At 41.0% G+C, this 23736-nt stretch overlaps 1 protein-coding gene across 1 annotated transcript in view; it reads left to right on the top strand.

Moving 5' to 3' along the window:
- The window catches only part of SLC1A3 (solute carrier family 1 member 3), an 83478-nt gene extending 60985 nt beyond the window's left edge, over positions 1-22493 (top strand). The window contains exons 4-10 of the mRNA XM_007961392.3: positions 4885-5089; positions 7916-7958; positions 10777-11069; positions 13490-13723; positions 14258-14452; positions 18065-18199; positions 20267-22493. Of these exons, the coding sequence (XP_007959583.1) occupies positions 4885-5089; positions 7916-7958; positions 10777-11069; positions 13490-13723; positions 14258-14452; positions 18065-18199; positions 20267-20471 (1310 nt within the window). The 3' untranslated portion in view covers positions 20472-22493. The remainder of the gene's footprint in view (positions 1-4884; positions 5090-7915; positions 7959-10776; positions 11070-13489; positions 13724-14257; positions 14453-18064; positions 18200-20266) is intronic.
- The last annotated feature ends 1243 nt before the right edge of the window (positions 22494-23736 follow it).

Raw genomic sequence — 23736 nt, 5'->3', positions numbered from 1 at the left:
TCTCTTCCTAGGATGGCAGTGTACCTGGCCCCAGCAGGGGGCAGCTGCCTAGGACACAGGGGCCCATTTTTCAATCTGTAATTATGAAGTATATTGTATTTTTAGCGTTTGATTTTCTTATTTAAAAAAAATCTTGTATTCACATGAATACAGTACATATTAGCGCTCATCCTTGCTTTCCTTGTAAGTTTGCGCATCTTGAAATTCTAGGAGGGTTGAGAACAGGCCGCTTTCATTAGATGCATGTTTGAGAAACTCATTGTGGAGAAGGAGTACATCCAAAATAAAATAAAAACTGAAACAGAACAATTTTCTTGAATCAGCAGTTGCCGTCACTCTTTTCTGTTCCTCTTGGACCTGGTCCAGTGGCCCTGGAAGAACAATGAAACATCATGGGGATAAGTGGGAAGACAATTCAAAACAGAAGACTGCTTCTCTAGATTTCGTGTTTCAAAACTGGAGATGGGAATTGTTGGGGGAAGTACACTGGTACATGTTAATGTCCAAGTCATAGATTTTCAGCAGACGGGAGAATAAAATCATGCCAATGATGGAAACTTGGGAACTTGGCACATTTTATGTGGTCTTTTAATACTTGATTGAATATGTATTTTATTTATCCAATAAGTCATATTAATTATTATACCAAAACAAATCTAATTTACAATACAGTCTTACAGAGTACCACATAAACATTCCCTCTCTGCCCCTAAAATCCCATGAATTTGGTGCATATTTGTTGTGACAAAAGACTATCTTTATAATTACCCATTTGCCCAAGAAACTCTCTTCCTTTCCTCTCTCTTCCATGTGACTACTGCCTAAAATACTCAGGTGTTTGAAGCAAAGTTTTAATCTTTTGCTTTCTAGAAAGCATCTTATTCCGTCTCCTTCTGATGCTTAACTCATTGTTGAACAGAAGTACGTTTGGAGAAAAGATTGCTTGCTTGATAAGTGGTTATTTATGGGTAGATTTGTAGAAAAGAAAATAAGACTTAAGTGCTCACAGCAGCCAGCAAATATGCACGGCTCTCCACCCTCCATTAAACATGCTCTGGGCTGTTTTTCTAGGAATGGTGAAGAATTTGCACTGATATTATCAGCTCTTTAGCTAGTCCTTCTTGTGGCCAGTGCTAATCACCTTGATCTTAAAGTAGGTTTAGGGAATGTTGAGTAATTGGACAGAGATTTTTCACAATTATATTCCTCCATAGAATTATCCTCAAGCCAAGTGGCTCATCTTAGCAATTAACTAAAATGCAAGAAAGTTAGAGAAAGTCAGCATGGATAACAAGCAAATGAAACATGGGTGACTCCTGGCTTGTCCATAAAAAGAGAGGTACAGCAGTAAGAATACTCTCTTGGAAATGTGGGTTCAAATCCTGCCACTGCCATTTATTAGCTGTGCAATGCTGGGCAAGTTATTTAACTTCTCTGGTCTCTTGTTTCTTCACCTATAATATCAACAATATCTGCATCATACAATTGTCATGGAATTAAATGACTATTATCATCAATCAAAGATAGGACTTAGTGAGTGAGTCTTTGGACCAGATAAAAGTTAACTCAAAATGTACAAAGCACACACACAAATGTGTCATTGTAAGTGAAAGAGCCATGACGGTACTTTAACAATAGTACAATATAGTATTTCTTTGGATTTCAGGGGGATCTTGGTTCTGTAGGCAGGTTGTTTTCGTATTAAAGATGTCATGATGTCTTGAATTGGGCTAGTTTAGCTAAGCCCAGATCAAATGAAGAAAAAGAAGCTAGTCAAGATCATTATCTTTACCACTTGCTCTGGAATGTGTTTCTCAAATACGTATTTAGATGAATGCATGACGGTCGTAACACACTCCCACAATTACCTACATACCAAAGTAACTTTCTGTCTCCCCATCACCCCAGTGCTCTTTTTTCCCATATATTTTAAAGTGATAAGGCTCAATGTAAACTTCCTCCTTCCCAAACATTTAGGGCAGTTCATGCCAAGCGCCCCGTTCTACAAAGTGATTTAGTACTTTAACCTCGCTCCAGACACTCTGACATCTCTGGTTAGTCTCTGGTGTAAAGGTTAGTCTCTCATATTTCTTGAGGTTGGGTAAAGGAAATGGTCACAGAGTTTAGGTGAGGGTGGGGAAAGTGATGCCCTGCTCATTTGGGGTTTTATCTTCTAGAGTTGTTCCTCCATTTTCCTGATGCCACCAGTATTAAGGCCATTGTATGTGAACAGATTGTACACATCAGTCCTGCTGTTCCCTGATGACAGTGTACCACCTTGTTCCTGGTGGTCTCATTCGTTTCACAAGCCAGGGTACCTGGAACAGAGGCGGTAGAGGTGGTCAAGTAACTCTGTGTGGGACTTCGATCCTCCTTTAAGGGAAGGACCTACATGGAGATGTGATTAATGAATATACTTCCCTTACCTTTCTTGGCTAAAACAATAGCAGCTGTTGTTTTTATTATCTTTCAAAGGATAAGGGCCAATATGCAGAGGTGAGGGAGGCCTCTCATTTGATGATTGATTCTCCTTCTGTGCCTTTTGGGAAAAAAATGCCTTGATGGTTGTCTTTAGCTATTTAGAATTAGAAAGTATGAAGAAAATGCTTTCACATAGGTTTTTACTTTAAACATGTTTAAAATCTATAAACTTTATTTTCTAGAGTCAACAGCCCTGTAGCTGTGGGTACTGGGATAACTTTCCCTATCCCTCTCCCCATGGTGTGAGAAAGGACATATAAGCCTCATCCTTTGTTTGCCACTTTGGTTTCCAGTGCTCTGCCTTGACCACTTAGCACTCTCTCCGAATAGCTGTAGGTCGAGAATAGTGGGCAGGAGCGTCAGAGAAGAGTTGGCGTGAGAACGGAACAGCACCACAAAATAGAACGCGAGAGGGAAAAAAGCATCTCGGAGGAAGAAAATACTGCCGCCTGGTACTGCCTGGTACCCAGAGATATCCGGCGTATTGTGCTTACACCACTCGCCGGTTCCACAGGGAGAGAGCCAGAAGAATTGCAGGCTTTGGTGGTGACAAGTTCAGGCACTCATGGGAAAGAGAGTGGGCCCCTTCTGAGAGAAATCATTTTGAGCACAGCCAAGCCAAGATATTTTCAGATGTGATTCAGACCTGAGAATGAAACTGCAGGGGGATGGGATACTTCGGTTGGGAACAGATTAGCCCATTTTTAACATAGTTGAAGTGTTGAAGTGGTGCCATCCTCACAAATGAATACTTAGCCCCTGGTTTCGAGAAAGTGGCCCAGGATAAAAGAGGCTAAGTGCATGGCATCAAAGCCAAAGCTGGCCTCCTTATCTGTGGGAGCTACGGTTGGTTTTCTCAGAGGCAGAAAGTGCACTGAACCTAGTTACATAAGACCCGAGTTCAAGTTCCCACTCCATTCCACTTGGTGTTAAATCCTTTAGACTGTTACTTAATTGCTTTTTAATCTGTATTATAGGTTGTTCAAAATAAGAACATATGAAATACTAAGGGCTTATAATGAAAATTGTAAGTGATACGTTTCAAATACAAATGAAATTATAAAATGAAGGTCATGGCTTCGATTTCCACTTAAGCTAATTACCTTTATATTAAGATTTTTTAGCAAACCCAACCAGTTATCTGGCAATCGTAGACACCATTTTTATCAGTACTTTACTTTCTAAATATGCAAATATTTAGAGTTTGCACAACCTGTACATATGTTTGTGTGAACGGGGCCACTAGCTAAATATTAAACCACCATTAGAATCTGATACTCATTATTGAAATGCAGTATAACCTTTTAATACATTTGTGGAAACACCATTTTAAATTGTTTTTTAAAAACTCAATTAACTGTAATTGGATTACACTATAATTGGATTTTAGTGGGATTGGGGAGGATAAAGAATGAAGAAAAGTGAAGATACAGCTAATAAAACAGAAGAGCTCATATTAATATAGATAATTTAATCTTTTGAGAGCTTTGTATCTTTTCCAATAGTTTCTCAGTCGAAAATGCATCAAACTGTGTTCCATTAGCTATAGCCATTAGGAAAACCTTAAAAGTCATGCCTCCTTTTTTCTCTAGGATGACACCTTACCTGAGGCAGACTTTGAAGGTGTCCTGAAAATGAGGGAAAGAGGGATGTTTAGCATGAGATGAGGCATCTCAGACCTGTGGGACAAAGTAGAAGAAGACAGGGTACAAGAATGAGAACTGTGCCACGATAATTTTTAAAAATTTTTTGATTGGATGAGATGAAATAGCAGAGAAACTATTTGAGAACCTTATAGCCCAATGTCTACTTTAAATGCAAATTGAAGATAGATCAGCGGGTGATCAGAATAATAGCTTAAATTGTACATTAAAACATTAAAAAAAAAGACTCCCAAATACATATATAAAATAATTCCTTTGAAAGAATTTAATGGCAGTTAATCTGTGTGTGAATCACCACAGTGCTTGAACTTGAAGTAAACTTAGATTATCCTGCCAGAAAAATGTTTTAAGTATTTCTTTACGCACACATGCACACAGGCACACTCACACACACACTACTCACACTCGTAGCTTCCCCAACTGGTGGTTACCTAGGAAAGAATCTGATGCACTTTCGGACCATTAGAGAACAGTATTGATTTGGCCATGTGAAATCAACTCCTGGGGCAGAAAATGAGTGACTGCATGTTCACTGACACCGCTGATGCCTCACCATTCTAGCCTCGGCCTTTTTCCTTCACCTTGTAAAATTTGAGTCCAGGTTCTCACAATATGTACGAAATCCCATTGCTGGGTGGGATGAGGGTAGGGGAGTATAAAGGAAATGCTGTTCCCATTGTCTTCCGCTGCAGAATTCCCTGGACTGACTTCCTGAAAATCTTCTGTTTGCCTCCACCAGGAATGGCGGCCCTAGATAGTAAGGCATCAGGGAAGATGGGAATGCGAGCTGTAGTCTATTATATGACTACCACCATCATTGCTGTGGTGATTGGCATAATTATTGTCATCATCATCCATCCTGGGAAGGGCACAAAGGAAAACATGCACAGAGAAGGCAAAATTGTACGAGTGACAGCTGCAGATGCCTTCCTGGACTTGATCAGGTATGTCCTTGCAAGCCCGTCCTTTGGGGTGTATTTTCACCATCCAGATCCTCTTACTGGGAAGCTAATCAAACCCTGGAAGGGGTGTCTGACTGAACCAGCCTTGCCAGGCTTGAAATGAAGGTCATATATCTTTACTTCTTTCTTATAGAAATTGAAGGAAGGATCCATTTTCTGATCTTGTATGAGAGAGGCGAAAAGAGCAAGGAGAAGATATGGATTTTGAGAACCTTGCCTTTAGGATTCAGAATCTGGTCACTGAGCTCTCTCAACTATGCAGCTCACCTTGGAATTTTAATAATTCTTAACCTATTTTTCTTAAGTGCTGTTCTTTAAGGCTAGTTTTTATTCAACTATGCCCTATTCTTTGGACCCTTCTGATTTAAAACTTGTGATCAGTATCATTGCCCACCATGCACAAAGCATTATACACAATCTGGTTCCAGAGGGACTTTAGAGATCATCTTGCCAAACCTGTCCCAAGGTTTTCCTTTCATAATATTTGTGGAGAAAGAATTTGGCAGGTCTGTAATAAAAGAATAAAGGATGGTTTCTTAGCATTGTTTTATGTACAAACCATACATTGATTACAGATGAGTCTTATCTACTACTTGAAGCAGACTTGGTAATAGAGTCAGCCTTATGTAGAACTGTGAAGTAAGTCAAAATTCAATCCTGGCACCTTCCTGCTTCCTCTCCCCTACACACCTGCCCTTGCTCAGTCAGGTCCTGGCAGGAAGCATGCCACATACTCAAAAGGAACCTTGAAGAAGGTTTGCCAAGGTGCAGGCAGCCTTAAAGGAACCTACCAAGGATGGTGAAGCCCCAAAGCACTAACAGTAAGAAACTATTTTGTTACCACCCTTAGCTATGAAGGAGCAAAAGAAAGGAGGTGTTATGGAACCCAGAAAGAGCTATAGCCTCGGGAGGGAAGGGCCTCAGGAACCCTAAATAGAGGAAGGAAGCTGCCACCAAATCTGTCAAAGAGAGCTCTAGGAGAATATAGACTCCCTCTGCCCTGTGATCTGTTAGTGCATGTCACTAGACAAACCCAATAGGAGTAGGAAGCCAGAGGGCAAGAGAACCCATGTGTTGTGGTCCACAGAGGCCAGGCTCCCAGGGCACAGACAGAATGGAGAGTGAATCTAGAAGGACAAAGGAAAGCTATCTCATAATAGGCTCTAGATCCCCCATCTGCTTAGCATTCCCCCACCGTTTAGTCCCTCCCAGTCTATCTTCCCAAAGACTAGCTATTTCCTCCCAGCTTTTCAGCTAACTTACCTGCAGAGTGACTGGATTGTCAATTCTAGATACCTGTGTAAAGGGCCCATTCCCCATTGATCATCTGAAGGGAATTCCTCCATTGCATCTCAAGGAATGGGGCTGTGGCAGGTAAAGTCAAGAGAGATTTGGGGAGCAGAGGGTACCTTCAGCAGCACCTCTCAATTCCAACCATGGGTGACTTTCTACCATCTCTATGTATGTAAACATTGCCCAAGGGGCCTCTTCTTCAAAGTCCTTTTTCAGGGAGTTAATCACAATGATCTGCATGTATCAAGCCACCCTGTAACATTACTCCATGCCAAGCTGACATTCAATAGCTATGTTTTTATTTAGTTCATACAATTAATTAAGGCTTTTCACCATTTCTTCATGAACTTTACCCTCAGATCGTTTAGATTAGAAGTATTTTATTATATTACATTTTCTTTCCCTATAATTTTTACTCCTTGTTTGAAGAATTGGAATCTCGTCATCCCCAGTCTGGTTGATCCATCAGAAGACTGTGTTTCTGCCCTGCCTTGCTCCAGTGACAAATGTATCCTGCTCACAACCAATCACTTGGTTTGAGCATGTATCCTGGAATCTTCTGAATGCACATTTCTGTCAAGGTTGATAGCAACAACCCCATAGATAGATAAGAAGGAAAAGAAAACAGGATGGTCTAGTAGGAAGAAAGGGACAAGCGTTTATAATATTAAAATATAACTTTGGTAACATGCAACTGCTGGAATCTTGAGCTTGAGATAACTGTCGGGTCATGTCTCCTTCTCCCACAGTCTTTCATCTTGGAGCCCTAATGATAGTTTAATCCAATCTCCTCTTTAAGAGATAAGTCAACTGAGATATAAATGGGTGCCATGACTTGGCCAGGGTCACATAGCTGATGACAGACTTCCCAGCCAGAGTGTTGTCCCTCACTCTACCGCCTACAAACATAAACACTGCTTTGACACAGTCTCTGAAGAAGTAACAAATCCTGCCACATGGGCTTCAAGTTCAAATTTTGCAGCTCATCTCTCCATTGGCTACCAAAGAGCTGCAGAAGCTTTAGCAATTCAGTGCCAAACCCCCGTTCCCCAGAATGCCTTTGGGAGACTTTTGGAGAACAAAATTCCATCGGCTGACCATGGCTTTTGATTCAAAACATTTGGTTCCTAGACACATGGCACAATAACCAAAATGACCACTGCTGAACAATACCTTAGTTAGCCAGAAAACTAACGATAAAAGTCATTTCCATTCTTACTTTGATTATTCCTAGCAGCAGAGTTTTTAATAAGATAATGGCTGAATCAAGAACCCCATTGGCTGATAAGAGGATAAATGAGTCGAGTTTGGACTCCCCTGAAAATATAAACTACATGGGCCACACTTAGGGAGGACCATATATTCCTTTTCAAGTCGTAAAATCCACTAACATTTTTCTTTTTCCATTTGTTGCTTGGTTCAATGCAATCTTTACCCTACACACAATGAAACAGAATTTAAGGAGCAAACTTATTACTTGGAAAATTTTGCAAGTGACTATTATTTTCTTTGCAGGAACATGTTCCCTCCAAATCTGGTAGAAGCCTGCTTTAAACAGGTAAACACTCTACAGACATTAACTCGCCTTTGAAATTCCTCTTTTTTATACCAAACCAAGTGGGACCCTCTTTCCCCCCTCATTTCTCTGCTATAAGAAACACTTCTCTTGTCAACCAGATTAAAAACACTAGTGTTTTCTAGGAATTTTTTTGGGAGGGGATGGTCTTACCTTGTATTGAAGGCTTAGTAGTTGCCAGACACTGTGTGTCTTGCATACAAATAGCTCATTGAGTCTGCTATTGTTAAGAAGGCTAATCACAAGACCCCCCCCTTCCTATCCCCCAACTCCCTGTTGGCAAAAGCCCATCAACCAAGCAAACACCAATATAAAATATATTTATAACTTGCCTTAAAGAAGATTAGAGAGATTATTCAGATTTCTGGGTTTGATTTAAATATCAATGGACTGGTTTTTTTTTTTTTTCAAGTCTACCAAGGACCTAATGGACTCTAAAGGAGAGCCAAAGCAGAAAGGAATGGCATCATCACTTATGTAAATCCTGCTATATGCCAAGCACTAACATTATTTTTAGTCCTCACATAAATACAATAAATATCACTGCCTTCATTTCACTGATGGGGCAGTTCATCTACATGAACTCAAGACAATTATGTATCATGCACAAATTCTCACAAGTAGTAAGTGGCAGACTCCGAATTCAGATTCACTGTGTTGACTCCAAATTCTGTCTGCTTTCTGCTACTCCATTCTGCTTCCAAGAAAGGAATATTCAGGGTGATGAGACCCCGACCTGGAGGCTATAGTGAGGTCCAGCTCCTTTTAACTCATATGCAAGCAACTCTTGGCTCTGTGTTGTGGATACAAATACCTTTTACTATTAGAAGATAAAATCAATAAAGCTCACTTTAACCTCACTTGAATATAAGAACTTTGTTGCCTAAAATATTAAAAGGGAAACAGACACTCTGGGTTAAATAACACTTCCCAAACATTTCTCCATATGGTGTCAATTCACTCCTGTTGTAATTCCCTAACGCTTCTGCTTAGGATCTGTAAAACAAACCAAACAAAACCCCAACCTAGTAGAAGACTGGGTTTTACACATGTAAGTCTCCCTTTGTTTCTTTTTTCCCTTGTAATAATTTTTAAGACTATTTTTAATATGTAATACATGCACACATTGAAACATTCAAACGAAATTCTTTCTTTTAAAATAAATAAGCCTGAGGCCAAAATCTAACTTTCTTTGTTCAAAAACAACTATAACTATAAATAATAAGTGCCTTTCAATCCAACCAGCCAACTCCAGCACCATGGGGCTGACATTCCAGTAAGTCAGCTGGCCCTGGGTGATATCAAAAATGTTGATTTCCAGATCTTTCAGATAGAAAAAGTGCTGACTTGTGCAGATTGATTGTGTTTGATTTGGATTTGCATTTACAGGATTTTGAAGGGAAAGAAAATCTTTCTCTCCAGGTCTAGTTGGCTTAGACCAGAACTCTAACAAGGTTGCAGTTTCTGTGCATACTGCAGAGTGTAAGGGGAATGCGTTAGAGGCGTAAGAAAGGCTGATCAGGATTGAAAATCTACCCTGGACAATCCACAAAATGCATAAGAACCCAATGGAATAAAGAAATTTGAGAGTTCATTGGAATAGATGAATGGGGCCAATTTTTTTGTTGCTTGAAATTACCAGTGCTACTAACTATTCAGGAATGTGTGCATAGTATTGACAGCTGGCCATGCCTTTGTTTGGGAATAGTTGTTTCCCAGTGGATAAGAAAGTTTTCCATTAACCCTTAGTAAAGAAATGACCAAACACTTCATATACAGCAGCACTTTCTTCCCCTGGATTCTAGATTCACTCACCATCCATATATTATTACTCTCACTGGTGCTTTCCCTACAATTGCTATCAAGATCAGGAATTCTACTCTCATTAAAATCACAGAGGGATGAGCTTACTTGTTTCATGTGACCAGCATCTCCTGACTGGGGCATCTATGCAGAAACTGAATAGATGATGGGAAAAAAGACCATCTCTTGAGTTAGAAGTGAAATCCCACTATAGACTTGGAGAAGGTGAGTTGTCCTCACCAACTATTAATCAGGCACCTATTCTTAAGAATTGATAACATCAAGAATGGCTTGGAGACTGGTTGTTTAGGGATTTTTAATTTTTAATACCCACTGAAGTCTCTAAACAGGTCTAATCCCTGAAGGGCTTTGTCATTGAGCACCGTTAGCAGAAATTAGTACAGTACTTTAAAATTTGCAAGATGTTCTCATACATTCTGTTTAATTTGATGATCACAACAACACTGTGAGGTAGAGCCAGCACAGTTGTTCTTGTTTCACAGCTGTGGAATATGAGAGAAAGGATACCAGGTGATTTATCTATTATACCATAGCATGATCCCCACAGAAAGGAAGAGGACTATTGTGAATATTTGGGTTTATGGTTTAAAACAAAAATCCCATTATAGTCATTTTATTAGGGCTTCAGAAGAAAGCAAAAGCAGATGCATGTGTTCAGTCCAGCATCTTTAGCTGGATATCTCTTTCCTGTTATCATTTGTTATATATTTGAGTGAGAGTGTGTGTGTGTGTGTGTGTGTGTGTGTGTGTGTGTGTCATGATTTATATGTATTTCAGTATGTGTTTCTGTCTATGTTAAGAAAGTAGTAGGGGTTTGCCACAGATTAAAGAGAGAGAGAAAGAGAGAGAAAGAGACTTTCTATAACACTAGTCTCTGAATACAGAGTAATAAATATTTTAGAAAATTTGACAACAGGAAAATATAAAAAAAAAATAAAAATCACCTTTAATCCTCATTGTGCTTTTTATTTTTAAGTTTAAAACCAACTATGAGAAGAGAAGCTTTAAAGTGCCCATCCAGGCCAACGAAACGCTTGTGGGTGCTGTGATAAACAACGTGTCTGAGGCCATGGAGACTCTTACCCGAATCACAGAGGAGCTGGTCCCAGTTCCAGGATCTGTGAATGGAGTCAATGCCCTGGGTCTAGTTGTCTTCTCCATGTGCTTCGGTTTTGTGATTGGAAACATGAAGGAACAGGGCCAGGCCCTGAGAGAGTTCTTTGATTCTCTTAACGAAGCCATCATGAGACTGGTAGCAGTAATAATGTGGTATGTATTTCCATTTTCTGTATATGTTATATATGAGATGGTTATTGCCATCAACATGTGTTCTGTACTGAGGAAGGTGCCACAAGTCAGGATGGCCAATTGCAGTGATCTCACTCTGGTAAGCACAGGAAAATCAAAGAACCTCTGGGCCTCTAGAGGCCTTGAACCTAACTGCAAGCCTCTCCTAATAAGTTTGCTTCCTTGTTTTCAAACGCTGTCACCTCCTTTTACCCCAGTGCTGATGGAATCTCATTCCTCATTTCTCCATTTTTTATCTAGTTTTTCATTCAAGACCTAATTATTGAGTGTCTACTATATGCTAAGCATATAGTGCCAGGCACTGTGGATATAGCAATAAAGAAAACATACAAGGATATTCCAGATCTTACACTCTTTTAAAGGAGACAGACAATAAACAATTCAATCAACCATATGCTTTAGTCACAGGTGCTGTGGAAAAATAAAATAAAATAGCAGGTAACTAGGAGAAGGCACAAAATTTGCTTTGGATGGTGCAGAAAGGCCTCTGAGGAGGTGACATACTTTGTTAAGACCTGAATGAACAGAGGAAGAAGACATACCAAAGTGCCAGAAGAAGGGTGTTTTCAGTAAAGGGAAAAGCAAATGGAGAGGCCCCTTAGGCCATTAGGAAAACTGAGGGCTCCTCATCTGTTTCAGCCCTAAGAAAGAATTGTAAATGGCAGTTCTGCTGCAATGTCTAAAGGAGTCACAGGAAGTATTATAAAATGCCAAGTCACAATTTATGACAAAATTTGCTTTAATAAAGTTGACAGCAGGAGACAAAGGAAGAGACTATAAACCCAAGAGGAACATTGACCTTGGAAAGTAAACTTTACCCAACAGGGAGAAAACCCTTTGACTGACTTAGGCTTTGTGTGGAGGTTGCCTCTCTTTCATTCTTTATTTTTAATCCAGGCTCCTCTGTGGCATCTGAGGCAGGAAAGAATCCATTGCTAAGAAAAGCAGTCACTCACCAACATGATTAAAAATGCGCTTGTCTTTAATGCCACCAAAGCCCAGAGAAATCCATTTTTCAGGAATTTGTACAAGATGGATATGAACTTGGGCACAAAGACAGATCAGAATGTGGTCTCCATGGGAGCCCCCACTTGGAAGGCTCCTTTGAAGTCCTGGCAGGAACGAAAGTGGACATTTATCTTCATATTATTAAATGCCTCCACCTTTCACCTCTTTTATGAAAGAAGCCCATTCAAGGCCCCTGAATGAATCTCACATGCAGCTTGTCTAGCAGTACATTCGCCTGCACATTCAATGCTCAGTTACTATATTTCTGAAAACAGGTATTCCTATGATTTCCTGGCCTGGATTCTCAAAGGACTTTTGAAAGAAGCATTGTATTTTTCGATTTGAAACAAGTCCTCCATAGTTCCCAGGAGACCCTTCTCCTTAAGTGTGATTGGCTTCTCTGTGTTTGGTAATGTGAGTTTGATTGTAGTTTCCTGCACATAGGAAACAAAGAGAAGGGAAATCCAGGCAGCGAGGTCTTTAAGCAACCTCTGGGTTATTTCAACTTGTAGAAGTCATTTTGAGTCTCAGTTGCTTTTTCTTGCATTGTCTGCAGGAGGAAAGCTCACAATGGCAGTAGCAGCCTGTAGGGAACAATGACTTCATTAGAACACCTATAACCTGATTGTGATAGTACATACATGCACATTATTAAGTTTAATCATGAATTTACTTTATGGACATCTTCTATTTATGGCAAGCAGTACTAGATTTTCATTTGCACTATAACAAAATTTTCTCTTAAAGTAAATTTACTTAAGTAAAAAAGATGATTTGAAGAATAATACTAAGTAATCTTGTAAGTGGCATGTAGATATGGAAAGGCAATAATAAAAGTAGCCCTTGAAAAAGAGAACTGACTGCAAACCTGAGACACTGGCGTACCATCGTGTGCCTCTTGCTTTAACTTGGGAATTAGGCTCTGATGTGGAAAATGCTTCCAAAAGTCTGGATGTTGGTGCAGTGGATTCCAGCAGTTCAGGACACTTAGCAGGGGAGCAGGAGGCAGAGGGAGTGAGTGGCATCTGAGGACCAGAAAAGTGAACCCCGTGTAGTGAAAGGAGAGCTGTCTAGGAAGACAGAGGTGGGTATCAAAAGCTCTGTATCTGCCTTTTTTCCCAGGTTTAAGAGAAAAACATTGTGTCCTAGAGCAATTCTGAGGGAGGGGAAAGCCCGATTCTGCAAGAATCAGGGGAAATTCATATTTACAAAAGAAAAAAAAGAAGTCCACAGTTTCTGTAAGTCCTAATGGTATCCTGGGCAGGAAAGTTTGGCGGTCAACTCTCTTTCACTTTTTCTTATCACTTGGAAATTTCTGTGGACTAGCTTGGTGGAAACCAGACTCCAACCGTGCTGGTGTTGCTTCTCCCCAGGTATGCCCCCGTGGGTATCCTCTTCCTGATTGCCGGGAAGATTGTGGAGATGGAAGACATGGGCGTGATTGGGGGGCAGCTTGCCATGTACACTGTGACTGTCATTGTTGGCTTATTCATTCACGCAGTCATCGTCCTGCCACTCCTCTACTTCTTGGTAACACGGAAAAACCCTTGGGTTTTTATTGGAGGGTTGTTGCAAGCACTCATCACTGCTCTGGGGACCTCTTCAAGGTATGTATATATGTGTGGAAAATGAATCTGAAATGTTACCTTGAGCCAGGGCCCCTCAAGTAGGGTGTAGGAGGAGCCATTTTATTCTGGGTTTTAAACTTCCAGGAATGATGAGTCAGCTTTCTCACTTCTCATGCCAATCACACCTATTTGGGATTCGGGGAATGCCTGGCTACATATCTTTTGCGGGGATGAATTGGAAATCAACTATCCTTTCCCGCCCACTTCATCTCTCTTTAGTTGACATCTGCCTGAGGGAAAAGAGGCAGAGTGACTTGGCACAGGCTGTTGTGATGGGGGCATGATCACAAGTGATGCCTCACAGAGGAACCCAGAAGCAGGAGAGCTGCCAAATGACCCCGTGAGGGGACCACACTGTTCTTAACCCGCTCCCCTATTTATATAAGTGCTGACTCAGTTCCCATTAAGTTACAACATGGGAGAGGAAGGAACTGTCTGTCCCAAAGACCAAACACACAGACAGTCAGAAATACCAGGATGCTCAGCTGATGTGCCCTGTTTCACTGTTCTCAGTTCTGCCACCCTACCCATCACCTTCAAGTGCCTAGAAGAGAACAATGGCGTGGACAAGCGTGTCACCAGATTCGTGCTCCCTGTAGGAGCCACCATTAATATGGATGGGACTGCCCTCTATGAGGCTTTGGCTGCCATTTTCATTGCTCAAGTTAACAACTTTGAACTGAACTTCGGACAGATTATTACAATCAGGTACAAGGAAAGAGTTCTATACAACCCTTTCTTAAGAATGCCTTTAAGGCTGGGAGCAGTGGCTCACACCCATAATCACAACACTTTGGGAGGCCAGGGCGGGTGGATCACCTGAGGCCAGGAGTTCAAGACTAGCCTGGCAACATAGTGAAACCCTGTCTCCACTAAAAATACAAAAATTAGCCAGGTGTGGTGGAATGGGCCTGTGGTCCCAGCTACTTGGCAGACTGAAGCAGGAGAATTGCTTGAACCCGGAGGCAGAGATTGCAGGGAGCTTAGATCGTGCCACTGCACTCCAGCCTGGGGGACAGAGCAAGACTGTATCTCAAAAAAAAACCAAAAAAACAAAAAGAATGCCTTTAAAAGACAAGAGGATAACCAGGGTTGGGAAGGGGATCCCACATAATCAAGAGGTGGGGATTTGGGGTAATCATTTTATATTTAGATATTTTAATTGTTTTCTTTTTAGAGTATAGATGTATACACTCATTAATAACAAGGTTCAAAAAATATAGATATGTATAAAGTAAAAAGGGAAACTTGCCTGCCATCATATCACCCCACATCTGTCTGTAAGTGACCATTGTTCATGTTTGGTTTGGAAAGACTCTTCCTATGCATAGACATGCACACACTTCTTTTTTGTAGTTAGTGAAATTATATTATACATACATGTTTGCCTTTGACTGGTTTGCTTGTCAATAGACCAATAAATATGTCTACCTCATCATTCTTTCTAATGTCTATAAAATACATAGTATGGATATTTCTCCTTTTTAAAAGTGTTATATTATACTTCAATATTTAAAAGCATTAAAATAGGTTAGCTTGTATATATGCTGCCATAAAATAAAAAGTTAGATGAACTTTTTCTCCTGAGTGAGTTTTTTGTTTTTTTGAGATGGAGTCTCACTCTGTCACCCAGGCTGGAGTACAGTGATGCAATCTCGGCTCACTGCAACCTCCACCTTCCGGGTTCACACTATTCTCCTGTCTCAGCCTCCTGAGTAGCTGGGACTACAAGGGCCCGCCACCACTCCCAGGTAATTTTTTTGTATTGTTAGCGGAGACGGGGTTTCACCGTGTTAGCCAGGATGGTCTTGATCTCCTGACATCGTGATCCACCCGCCTCGGCCTCCCAAAGTGCTGGGATTATAGGCGTGAGTCACCGCGCCGGGCCTGGGTGAATTTTTAGCCAGTGTAAGATAGATGACAGACCACACTGACAAGTAGTTCAAGAATCTGACTTTTGTGGAGAATTTTTTAAAACTATTATATTTGAGGTGTTCAGTGAAAAGTTATTTTCCTTTCCATACCCTCCCCCAGTCTCTTAGTTTCCTTCTGTAGAGGCAACCAGTGTTACCTGCAAGTTTCTTCCGTGTCCTTCCAGAGATACGCCAGGCATACCATTGTGCATATGCAAATATAATCCCTCCTTTTTACTTATTAAAAGTTATTTTGCACAAGGTCCGCTTCAGTCTAATGGCAACAGGACGCTTTCAGACTCACAATCCAGATCAGCCTCTGCTCTTCACTGTTGTGGGGTTTTCAAAAAATTGTTATTAAAAGTACATTTTGGAGAGCAAAATAAGTCAGATTTGGGGGGATTTTTATCACTCAACATTTTGTTGTGAAATTTGCCCTACACATAGGGAAGTTGAAACAATATTATAACAACCATCCTCTACCAGATGGAAAAATTGCAAACGTTTTGCCATTTTTGCTTCTTCTTTCTCTGTCTTTCTCTGCCATTATGACATTTCACCTATACGTAATTCAGCATGCATCTCCTAAGAACAAGAATATTTTTCTACATAGCCACAATAGTAAGAATCTTAAAAATACTTCCAGAATATCCAATCTATATTCAAATTTCCCCAGTTGTCCCCCAAAACATGTCTTTTACAGCTTTTACTTCCAGACCAAGTTCAAATCCGCATTTATGGCCTACATTTGGTGTCTCAGTTTCTTTTCATCTAATCAGTCACCATACATTTGTTGTTATGTTTATTTAGAAATAAGTTGTTAGACTCTGTGTATGTTTTGTGTTAGTAGAAAATGATAATAGTTGTAGTAGGGTGCATTGGAGTAAAAAGGACAAGGCTGATCAGGGCCAGAGGTCACTGACTGACCCGGGGGTTCTGGGAACCTCAGGCCCAAAGTAGTTACAATGGGACTGAGGAAATCATTATCTCAGCTCACCTGTAACCTATACTTTGGCATATTGATTGAAAGGCTCTGAGTTATAAAAAAGGTTCAGTTGCATGTGACAGAGTTAAAAATAACAGTAAGAGTGACAAACAAGATAGAAATATATTTCTGTTTCATGCAGCACAGCTCTGCTCCACAAAGCCTTCAAGGCTGATTGATAGGTGTTCTGTAGTATAAGGGACTGAGTCATTTGAGTGTTATCATTATCCAGGGGGTCCGGGATGACTCACCACCCCCAGATTTTAGCCAGTGGGAAGTGGGGAAATGGTATACCCTGCAAGTTGTTCAGTCACTTCTATGCATGTCTGACTGGCCAGAACTTAATCTAAGCTTCAAGGGAAGTTGGGAAGTGTAGCCTTCATTCTGGGGAGCAATATACCAGCTAAAAGTTCCAGTACCTTAGAAGGGGACCAGTATGGGGACCATGAACACTTTCTGTGCCAGACTTAATACTTTATTAATACCACTTATAACTAGATAATACTTTACTATTTATAAAACATTTGCTTTGCAAGCCATGTCTACACTGCCTTCATAAAAGGTATTCCTAATACTATAAAACTTTGTGCATAAATCATTTTGCTTTTGATTTAACTAAGCAAACCAAACTAAGAAACCAAATTTGATTCTTTTGACAACATTCATCATGAATGTTCAGTAACTTTACAACCCTCCACTTGGATAGGGGAATTATTGGAAACAAATTATTATTGTAACTCTACAGCATTTTAAACTTTGCCTTACAAAATACTTTCAGGGATGTTAAAAAGTGTATAGCTGCCAGTTTATTTTAAAACAACTAAAATAATAGGTCCAACTTCACAAGGGTCATTGTACGAGGACCAAATGAGATAAGCCACGATTAGTATATCAGAAGACACATAGTAAGCATATGATAAATATTAGTTAGCATGATGATTAGTTCAATTTTTTCTTTAATCTCATTTACAGGCTGGGCATGATGGTTCATGCCTGTAATCCCAGCAGTTTGGGAGGCCAAGGTGGGTGGATCACTTGAGGTCGGGAGTTTGAGACTAACCTGGCTAACATGGTGAAAGCCCGCTCTACTAAAAACAAGAAAATTAGTCAGGTGTGGGAGCATGCACCTGTATTCTCAGCTACTCAGAGGCTAAGGCACAAGCATTGCTTGAATCCAGGAGGAAGAGGTTTCAGTGAGCCTAGTTTGCACCACTGCACTCCAGCCTGGGCAACAGAGTGAGACTCTGTTTCAAAAAAAAAAAAAAAAAAAAAAAAAAACACCTCATTTACTTTTTTCCTGAAGCACATCCTCTTGTGTTACATGGCAAGTCAGGCATTGGCACCGTGCGTATTTTGCAGCGTATATGCTCTACCTGGGGAGCTTTGTAAAAGTGTTTTCTGTTCTGGTACTTCTGTTAACAGCATCACAGCCACGGCTGCCAGTATTGGGGCAGCTGGAATTCCTCAGGCAGGCCTGGTCACCATGGTCATTGTGCTGACATCTGTCGGCCTGCCCACTGACGACATCACGCTCATCATCGCAGTGGACTGGTTCCTGTGAGTATGCTTGGCCTGCATTCTGGCTCACTGTCACAGGGCCCACCTCTGTCACTCTAGGGCACCAGGCAGCCTGGCACAGCTACAGAAAGAACTCTGAGGAGAGGGGCCACTCGGCCCATAGTTAAATTGTCCTCATTGTCTGACCCCTGGTCCTTATCTGGAGATGGAGCCCCAGTCGACATGTGCACTCACTCCCCTATCAGCCTGTGGGGCACATCTGGCTGCCGCAGATCTCACTCCATAAAGCCATTCAGGAATTGGGAAACCCGCTGTCTGCAAAGGCAACATAAATCAGCAAGACTGTTTCTGAGTTGCACAACACAACGCCACAGCAGCTGGAACAAAGCTGCAGGCCCCATATGCCAGCTCAGGCCCTGCCTCTGTGTGCTTCCCATTCCAGTGGGAATGATTTTCCCATCCTAGCCCAACAGGGTGAGGTTGAGCCATGCCAACACTGGGAAGAGAGCTAGTGTCATTAAGTGGAATTGAGTTTTGGATCTGGGAAAAGTTCCAAGAAATGTACCCTCCACACTCTCAAACTCTAACCTCTACAGGCCCATCCGTGCCCCCTTTCCTTGCTCTTCCAACTGGCCTTCTCTGTGCCTTTTCTCTTGAAAGTTTACTTCCACTTTTGAAAATCTTTCCCCAGGATACCCAAAGCAAATGCCTAGAACACAGTAGGTGCTGGAGTTAGCACAACGTGTGTTCACTGGAACTGAGACCATGAAAAGAGCTTGACAGTGTGTGTGGTGAAACCCCAGACCAGGCAGAGAGGATTCACTTACGGGGACCTGTGTTTGTGTCCTGACCTTGTGTGAGACCGGGCAGATTACCCAACCACCCTAGGTTCTACCTCTGTAAAATGAGGGTACCTGTGTCTGCTACCTCCGAGGGGTACTGTAGGCTTCAGTGCAATGATGCCCAGAAAGTATGCAGCCTACTGTCTGGCCCACAGTCAGCATCGGTTAACATGAGCACTCTCGTATAAAGCTACAGTTCTCCACGGTCTTTGATCTTTACACTTCAAAGTTATTGAGCACTGAAATAGCATTTCATCTATATGGGTTGTATCTATTCATATTTATTATATTAGACAAACATAAATTTCCATTTGTTAATTTAGAACATGTTTTATTTAAAGGTGACAATAATAAATTCATAAAATAAATAAATAAAATGAATTTATCATCCTTAAAAAGGTTACATATGCTAACATAAATGGCATTTTTTTGTAAAAAATAAACATTTTTGAGCCCAAAATTTATTTTATTTGTTTATTTACTTGTTCTGAGATGAAGTTCCATTCTTGTTGCCCAGGCTAGAGTGCAATGGCACAGTCTTGACTCACTGCAACCTCTGCCTCCTGGGTTCAAGTGATTCTCCTGCCTCAGCCTCCTGAGTAGCTGGGATTACAGGTGCACACCACCACATCTGGCTAATTTTTGTATTTTTAGTAGACACGGGTTTCACCATGTTGGCCAGGCTGGTCTTGAACTCCTGACCTCAGGTGATCCACCTGCCTCCCCCTTCCAAAGTGCTGGGATTACCGGCTTGAGCCACCGCGCCCGGCCTCGACCCCAACATTTAGTGAAAAGAATGGTACTATTTTATATTTTGCAAGTTTCCTTAATGTCTGGCTTAATGCAAGACAGTTGGAGTTTCCTAACTGTTTCTGCAGTTTCACAACTGCTTCAGTGAGTTGTGACATCACACATCATGTAGTCTTTGCAAAACTCCACTATACATTCATGAGAAAATGAGACTGAGAGGGACAAATGACATCTTAGTATTATTTTGAGAATAGCTGAAATAGAAGGCTCATTCCCCACTGTTGGGACTCTCACTCCAGTCAGACTAATAACTGAATATTCATCATCTATATGGCCTGATAACTTTTAATAGCTACTATTATGAACATTATGTGTCTATTATGTAATCTTGCAGTTGGTAGACACAGCGAACTGAATTTTAAGAGGTGCTTCGCTGGCCAGTTCCTAATGTAAGTTGAAATCTTGTGACGGTCACGGGAGCCTCATTTTTCCCTCCTCCCCACCCTGCCCGCAGGGATCGCCTCCGGACCACCACCAACGTACTGGGAGACTCCCTGGGAGCCGGGATTGTGGAGCATTTGTCTCGACATGAACTGAAGAACAGAGATGTTGAAATGGGTAACTCAGTGATTGAAGAGAATGAAATGAAGAAACCATATCAATTGATTGCACAGGACAATGAAACTGAGAAACCCATCGACAGTGAAACCAAGATGTAGACTAACATAAAGAAACACTTTCTTGAGCACCAGGTGTTAAAAACCATTATGAAATCTTTCCATCTCATTACAGCTCATTCTCTCCAGCAAGCCCCTTAATCCCCTTTCCTCCCTTCTGATAAGATTGGAAAGTAGTCCTCCAAAAAACAAGGGAGGATTTTGGGTGGCCAAAGTGTATAATTTTCATCCCACAATTGAAATTTTTACATCATTTCATGTTAGTCTTACCTAATAAGGTACCAAGATCAAAAATATTCTTGATCAGATCTTACAAATTTATGTGGCACACAATCCTATAAATGTGATTTTTTTATATAAGTTAAACAAATAGTAGGCTAAAAACATTTTATAATCAACTTTTGAGATTTAAAAGTCTTTCAGAATACAATTGAGTTTTAGTTTCAAAATGTTAACAACTTGAATTACAACCGGTTATCAGCTGAACAGTAAGATTTTGTCCCTTTCTCTTCTGACTGGTATACTGATTTCATTAGTAGCTAGGTGCACGTATACATCTAGCACAGCTGTGAGAAGAGACAGAGGCAGTTTCCATGTGGCCTTGAGTAAATCCCATCTCACCTCTAGGCCTCAGTGTCCTCATCTATAAAATGAGGGACTTCCCTAGATGTCTTCTGGTCTCTTCCAGCCCAGACATCCTGTCATGTCATGAAAGCGCCTGCCCTCTATTTCCCCTCAGAACACCCTGTACCATCCATGGAGCACAAGGCTTTCAGAAAGGACACTTTAATGGGAGTGAAAATTTCTAAGGACAGGATGGCTATGTGTGGTGGTCACCAGGTCCTGTGTGCAAAGTGCAGGTTATGCAAGTCGCCAGGCAGGAGGCCATTCCAGGACTGGGATTATTCGTAAAACCCTTTGCCCAGTTCATCCCAATGGGGGAAGTATTCCCTTCTTTCTTACTCTGGGAAGAATGTCTCCTGCCACTCCTCAAACAGAAGAGAAGGTAGCAGCTAGCAAGGGTGCTTGTGGGCACACTATGGAACACTAAAGAGCTAGGAAAGAGTTGAGCACAGGCAACATTATAAACAAAGGATTTCAAAACACCAAGAGTACAGGTCTTCTTTAAGGAAGAATAAAAAAGAGGTTCATTTTTTTGGCTTTTTTTTTCACCTGAAACACTTCTTCTCTTGAGTCCAAAATCATTCCCCCATGAAGTCTGCCTAGCAAAACATAAAGACCACTTATATATTTGAAATAAGTCAAATGAATGAGCTATCTAATAGAAGTCCATGAGTTGAGTGGGTATTTTTTATTTGAAAGTGTTTTTCTTTAATCAAAAGTCCTTAGAACAAGAGAAACAAAATATTTCTGTTTTGGAATCCCACTTATCAAATCATTCAAAACTTTCAGCTGGAGTGGGGTTTGCTTTTGTTTTGTTTGTGTCCATAAGAAAAATGGTAGAAGATGAATCAGTATGAAGACACTGTCAATGAGGTTATGAGAAAAAACAGCAGGGGCATTAGTTTCAGGCAAGGCAGCTCCCAGGTTTAGAGATTAATTTTTACCCCCTAAAGAATATCCAGTCAAAGACGCTGAGTGGGAGCTGTCAGGCAGTAGCAGCTGTGTTTGAGTTTCTGGCTGAAAATGGTGAAGAATGGACTTAATTATGCTAACAGACTGAAAATCTAGACATACATCCTCTGATATACAATTAGAGATATTTTTACATAGACCCCAAGCATTCTGTGTATAAAAGTTAACATTAGGCTGTGATGGAGTAACCATTTAATGTTGAGGCTCTATTTGGGAAATACACTACAAATGTTAATGTATGTGGCTGTCATCTTAAGATACTATTAGAGCAAAGACTTAATCATATCAACTTAATTCTGTTACACAATTTTTTTACATACTAACCATTTCTTATGGAAAGATCCTGTAGGGAGCCCATCCTCTCACCAAGCCATCACAAGCTCTGCATACACATGCACTCAGTGTGGACTGGGAAGCATTACTTTGTAGATGTATTTTGAATAAAGAAAAAAAATAGTTTTACATTAACATCTTTGCATGTTGTTGTTATTCTTCTCCTCAAAGGAAAATACATTTTCCATTCATGGAAATATTACAGTAAGCTCAGGGCAGTCTCTGGAAGGATCCCGTGCAGCAAGGTAAAATCTTGGCAGAGCCAGCTGGGGAAGCCAGCCACAAGAAAATAAGTAAGGACATGCTCTCCTGCTCAACTCCAAGAACTGGAGCTGGAAACAGGAGGAGGTGAGCGGAGCACTTTGCTGTAGCAGACCGTACTTCCTTGTCCATGTCAGATTCAGATTTCTCACATGAATTGAATCATTTCCATGTTGGGATTAGAAAAGTGTGATGCCACCACGGGCCCTCCAAAAAAGTAACTTTCTGTCTGATGTTCAAATTAGGTAGATTTATCTCTGTGATTATTACCACCATTTGTGAAAAGAGCTAACTAAGATCTCAAGGGATGCCCAGACACAGTCATTGTACTAGTGAACTGCTCTATTCATTAAGAACAACTTACGGATGACTACTTTTCATCATGCTTTTTAGTAAAAAATTGGCAGGCAATATCATGAAATCCCCAGATTGAAGTAGTATCTGGAGACTATAATCTGACCCTCTCTACCTGCAGGTGGCAGCCACCTAGAGGAAAGGCTCTTAAATTGGATCCATGGACCCCTAGGTCATCCACATGAAGAGTTCAATAGGTTCATCGCCCTTGAAGTTGTGGGGCAAGTTTTGTGATTTGCCTTTTTCTGGGGGTAAAATTCTTAATTTCCATCGGTTTCTGTAACAGATCTTACAACTAAAAAAAAAAAATTTATAAATTGCTATGTTTGAATCATACATCCTAACTTTTGTGAAGGCATATATGGTATTTACATGACCAGTTTGGGAAAAGAAAGGCTGCTCACAGACTGGGGGAACCAAGCCCGGCCACCCTGAGCGGATCAATATTTTCCCCCTGTGAGATGTTCTGGGAAGTGCCACATAAAATCAATCCACTGCTAGGAAGTGCGCCCTTCTGCTGGGACCATTTTCTTCCCTTCTGCAGCCCACGCTAGGTTTCGGCCACCTCCGCAGTGCAGACCTGAGAAACAGGTCATCGGGCTGTGGGAGGTCTGTGGAGAGGCCCTTATGGTCAAGGGAAGTGCCCCTCATCCAGAGTATGACAAAGAGGGTAGAGAAGCAGGCCTTAGATCCCTACAAGTGGTAGTCACAGATGTGCTCCCAAATGGAACTATGAAAAATATTCAGGGTCACTTTTTTTTTT

This window comes from Chlorocebus sabaeus, chromosome 4, assembly GCF_047675955.1.
Source record: "Chlorocebus sabaeus isolate Y175 chromosome 4, mChlSab1.0.hap1, whole genome shotgun sequence".
NCBI classification, from domain to species: Eukaryota; Metazoa; Chordata; class Mammalia; order Primates; family Cercopithecidae; genus Chlorocebus; species Chlorocebus sabaeus.
This window is presented reverse-complemented; position numbering and strand designations above follow the sequence as displayed.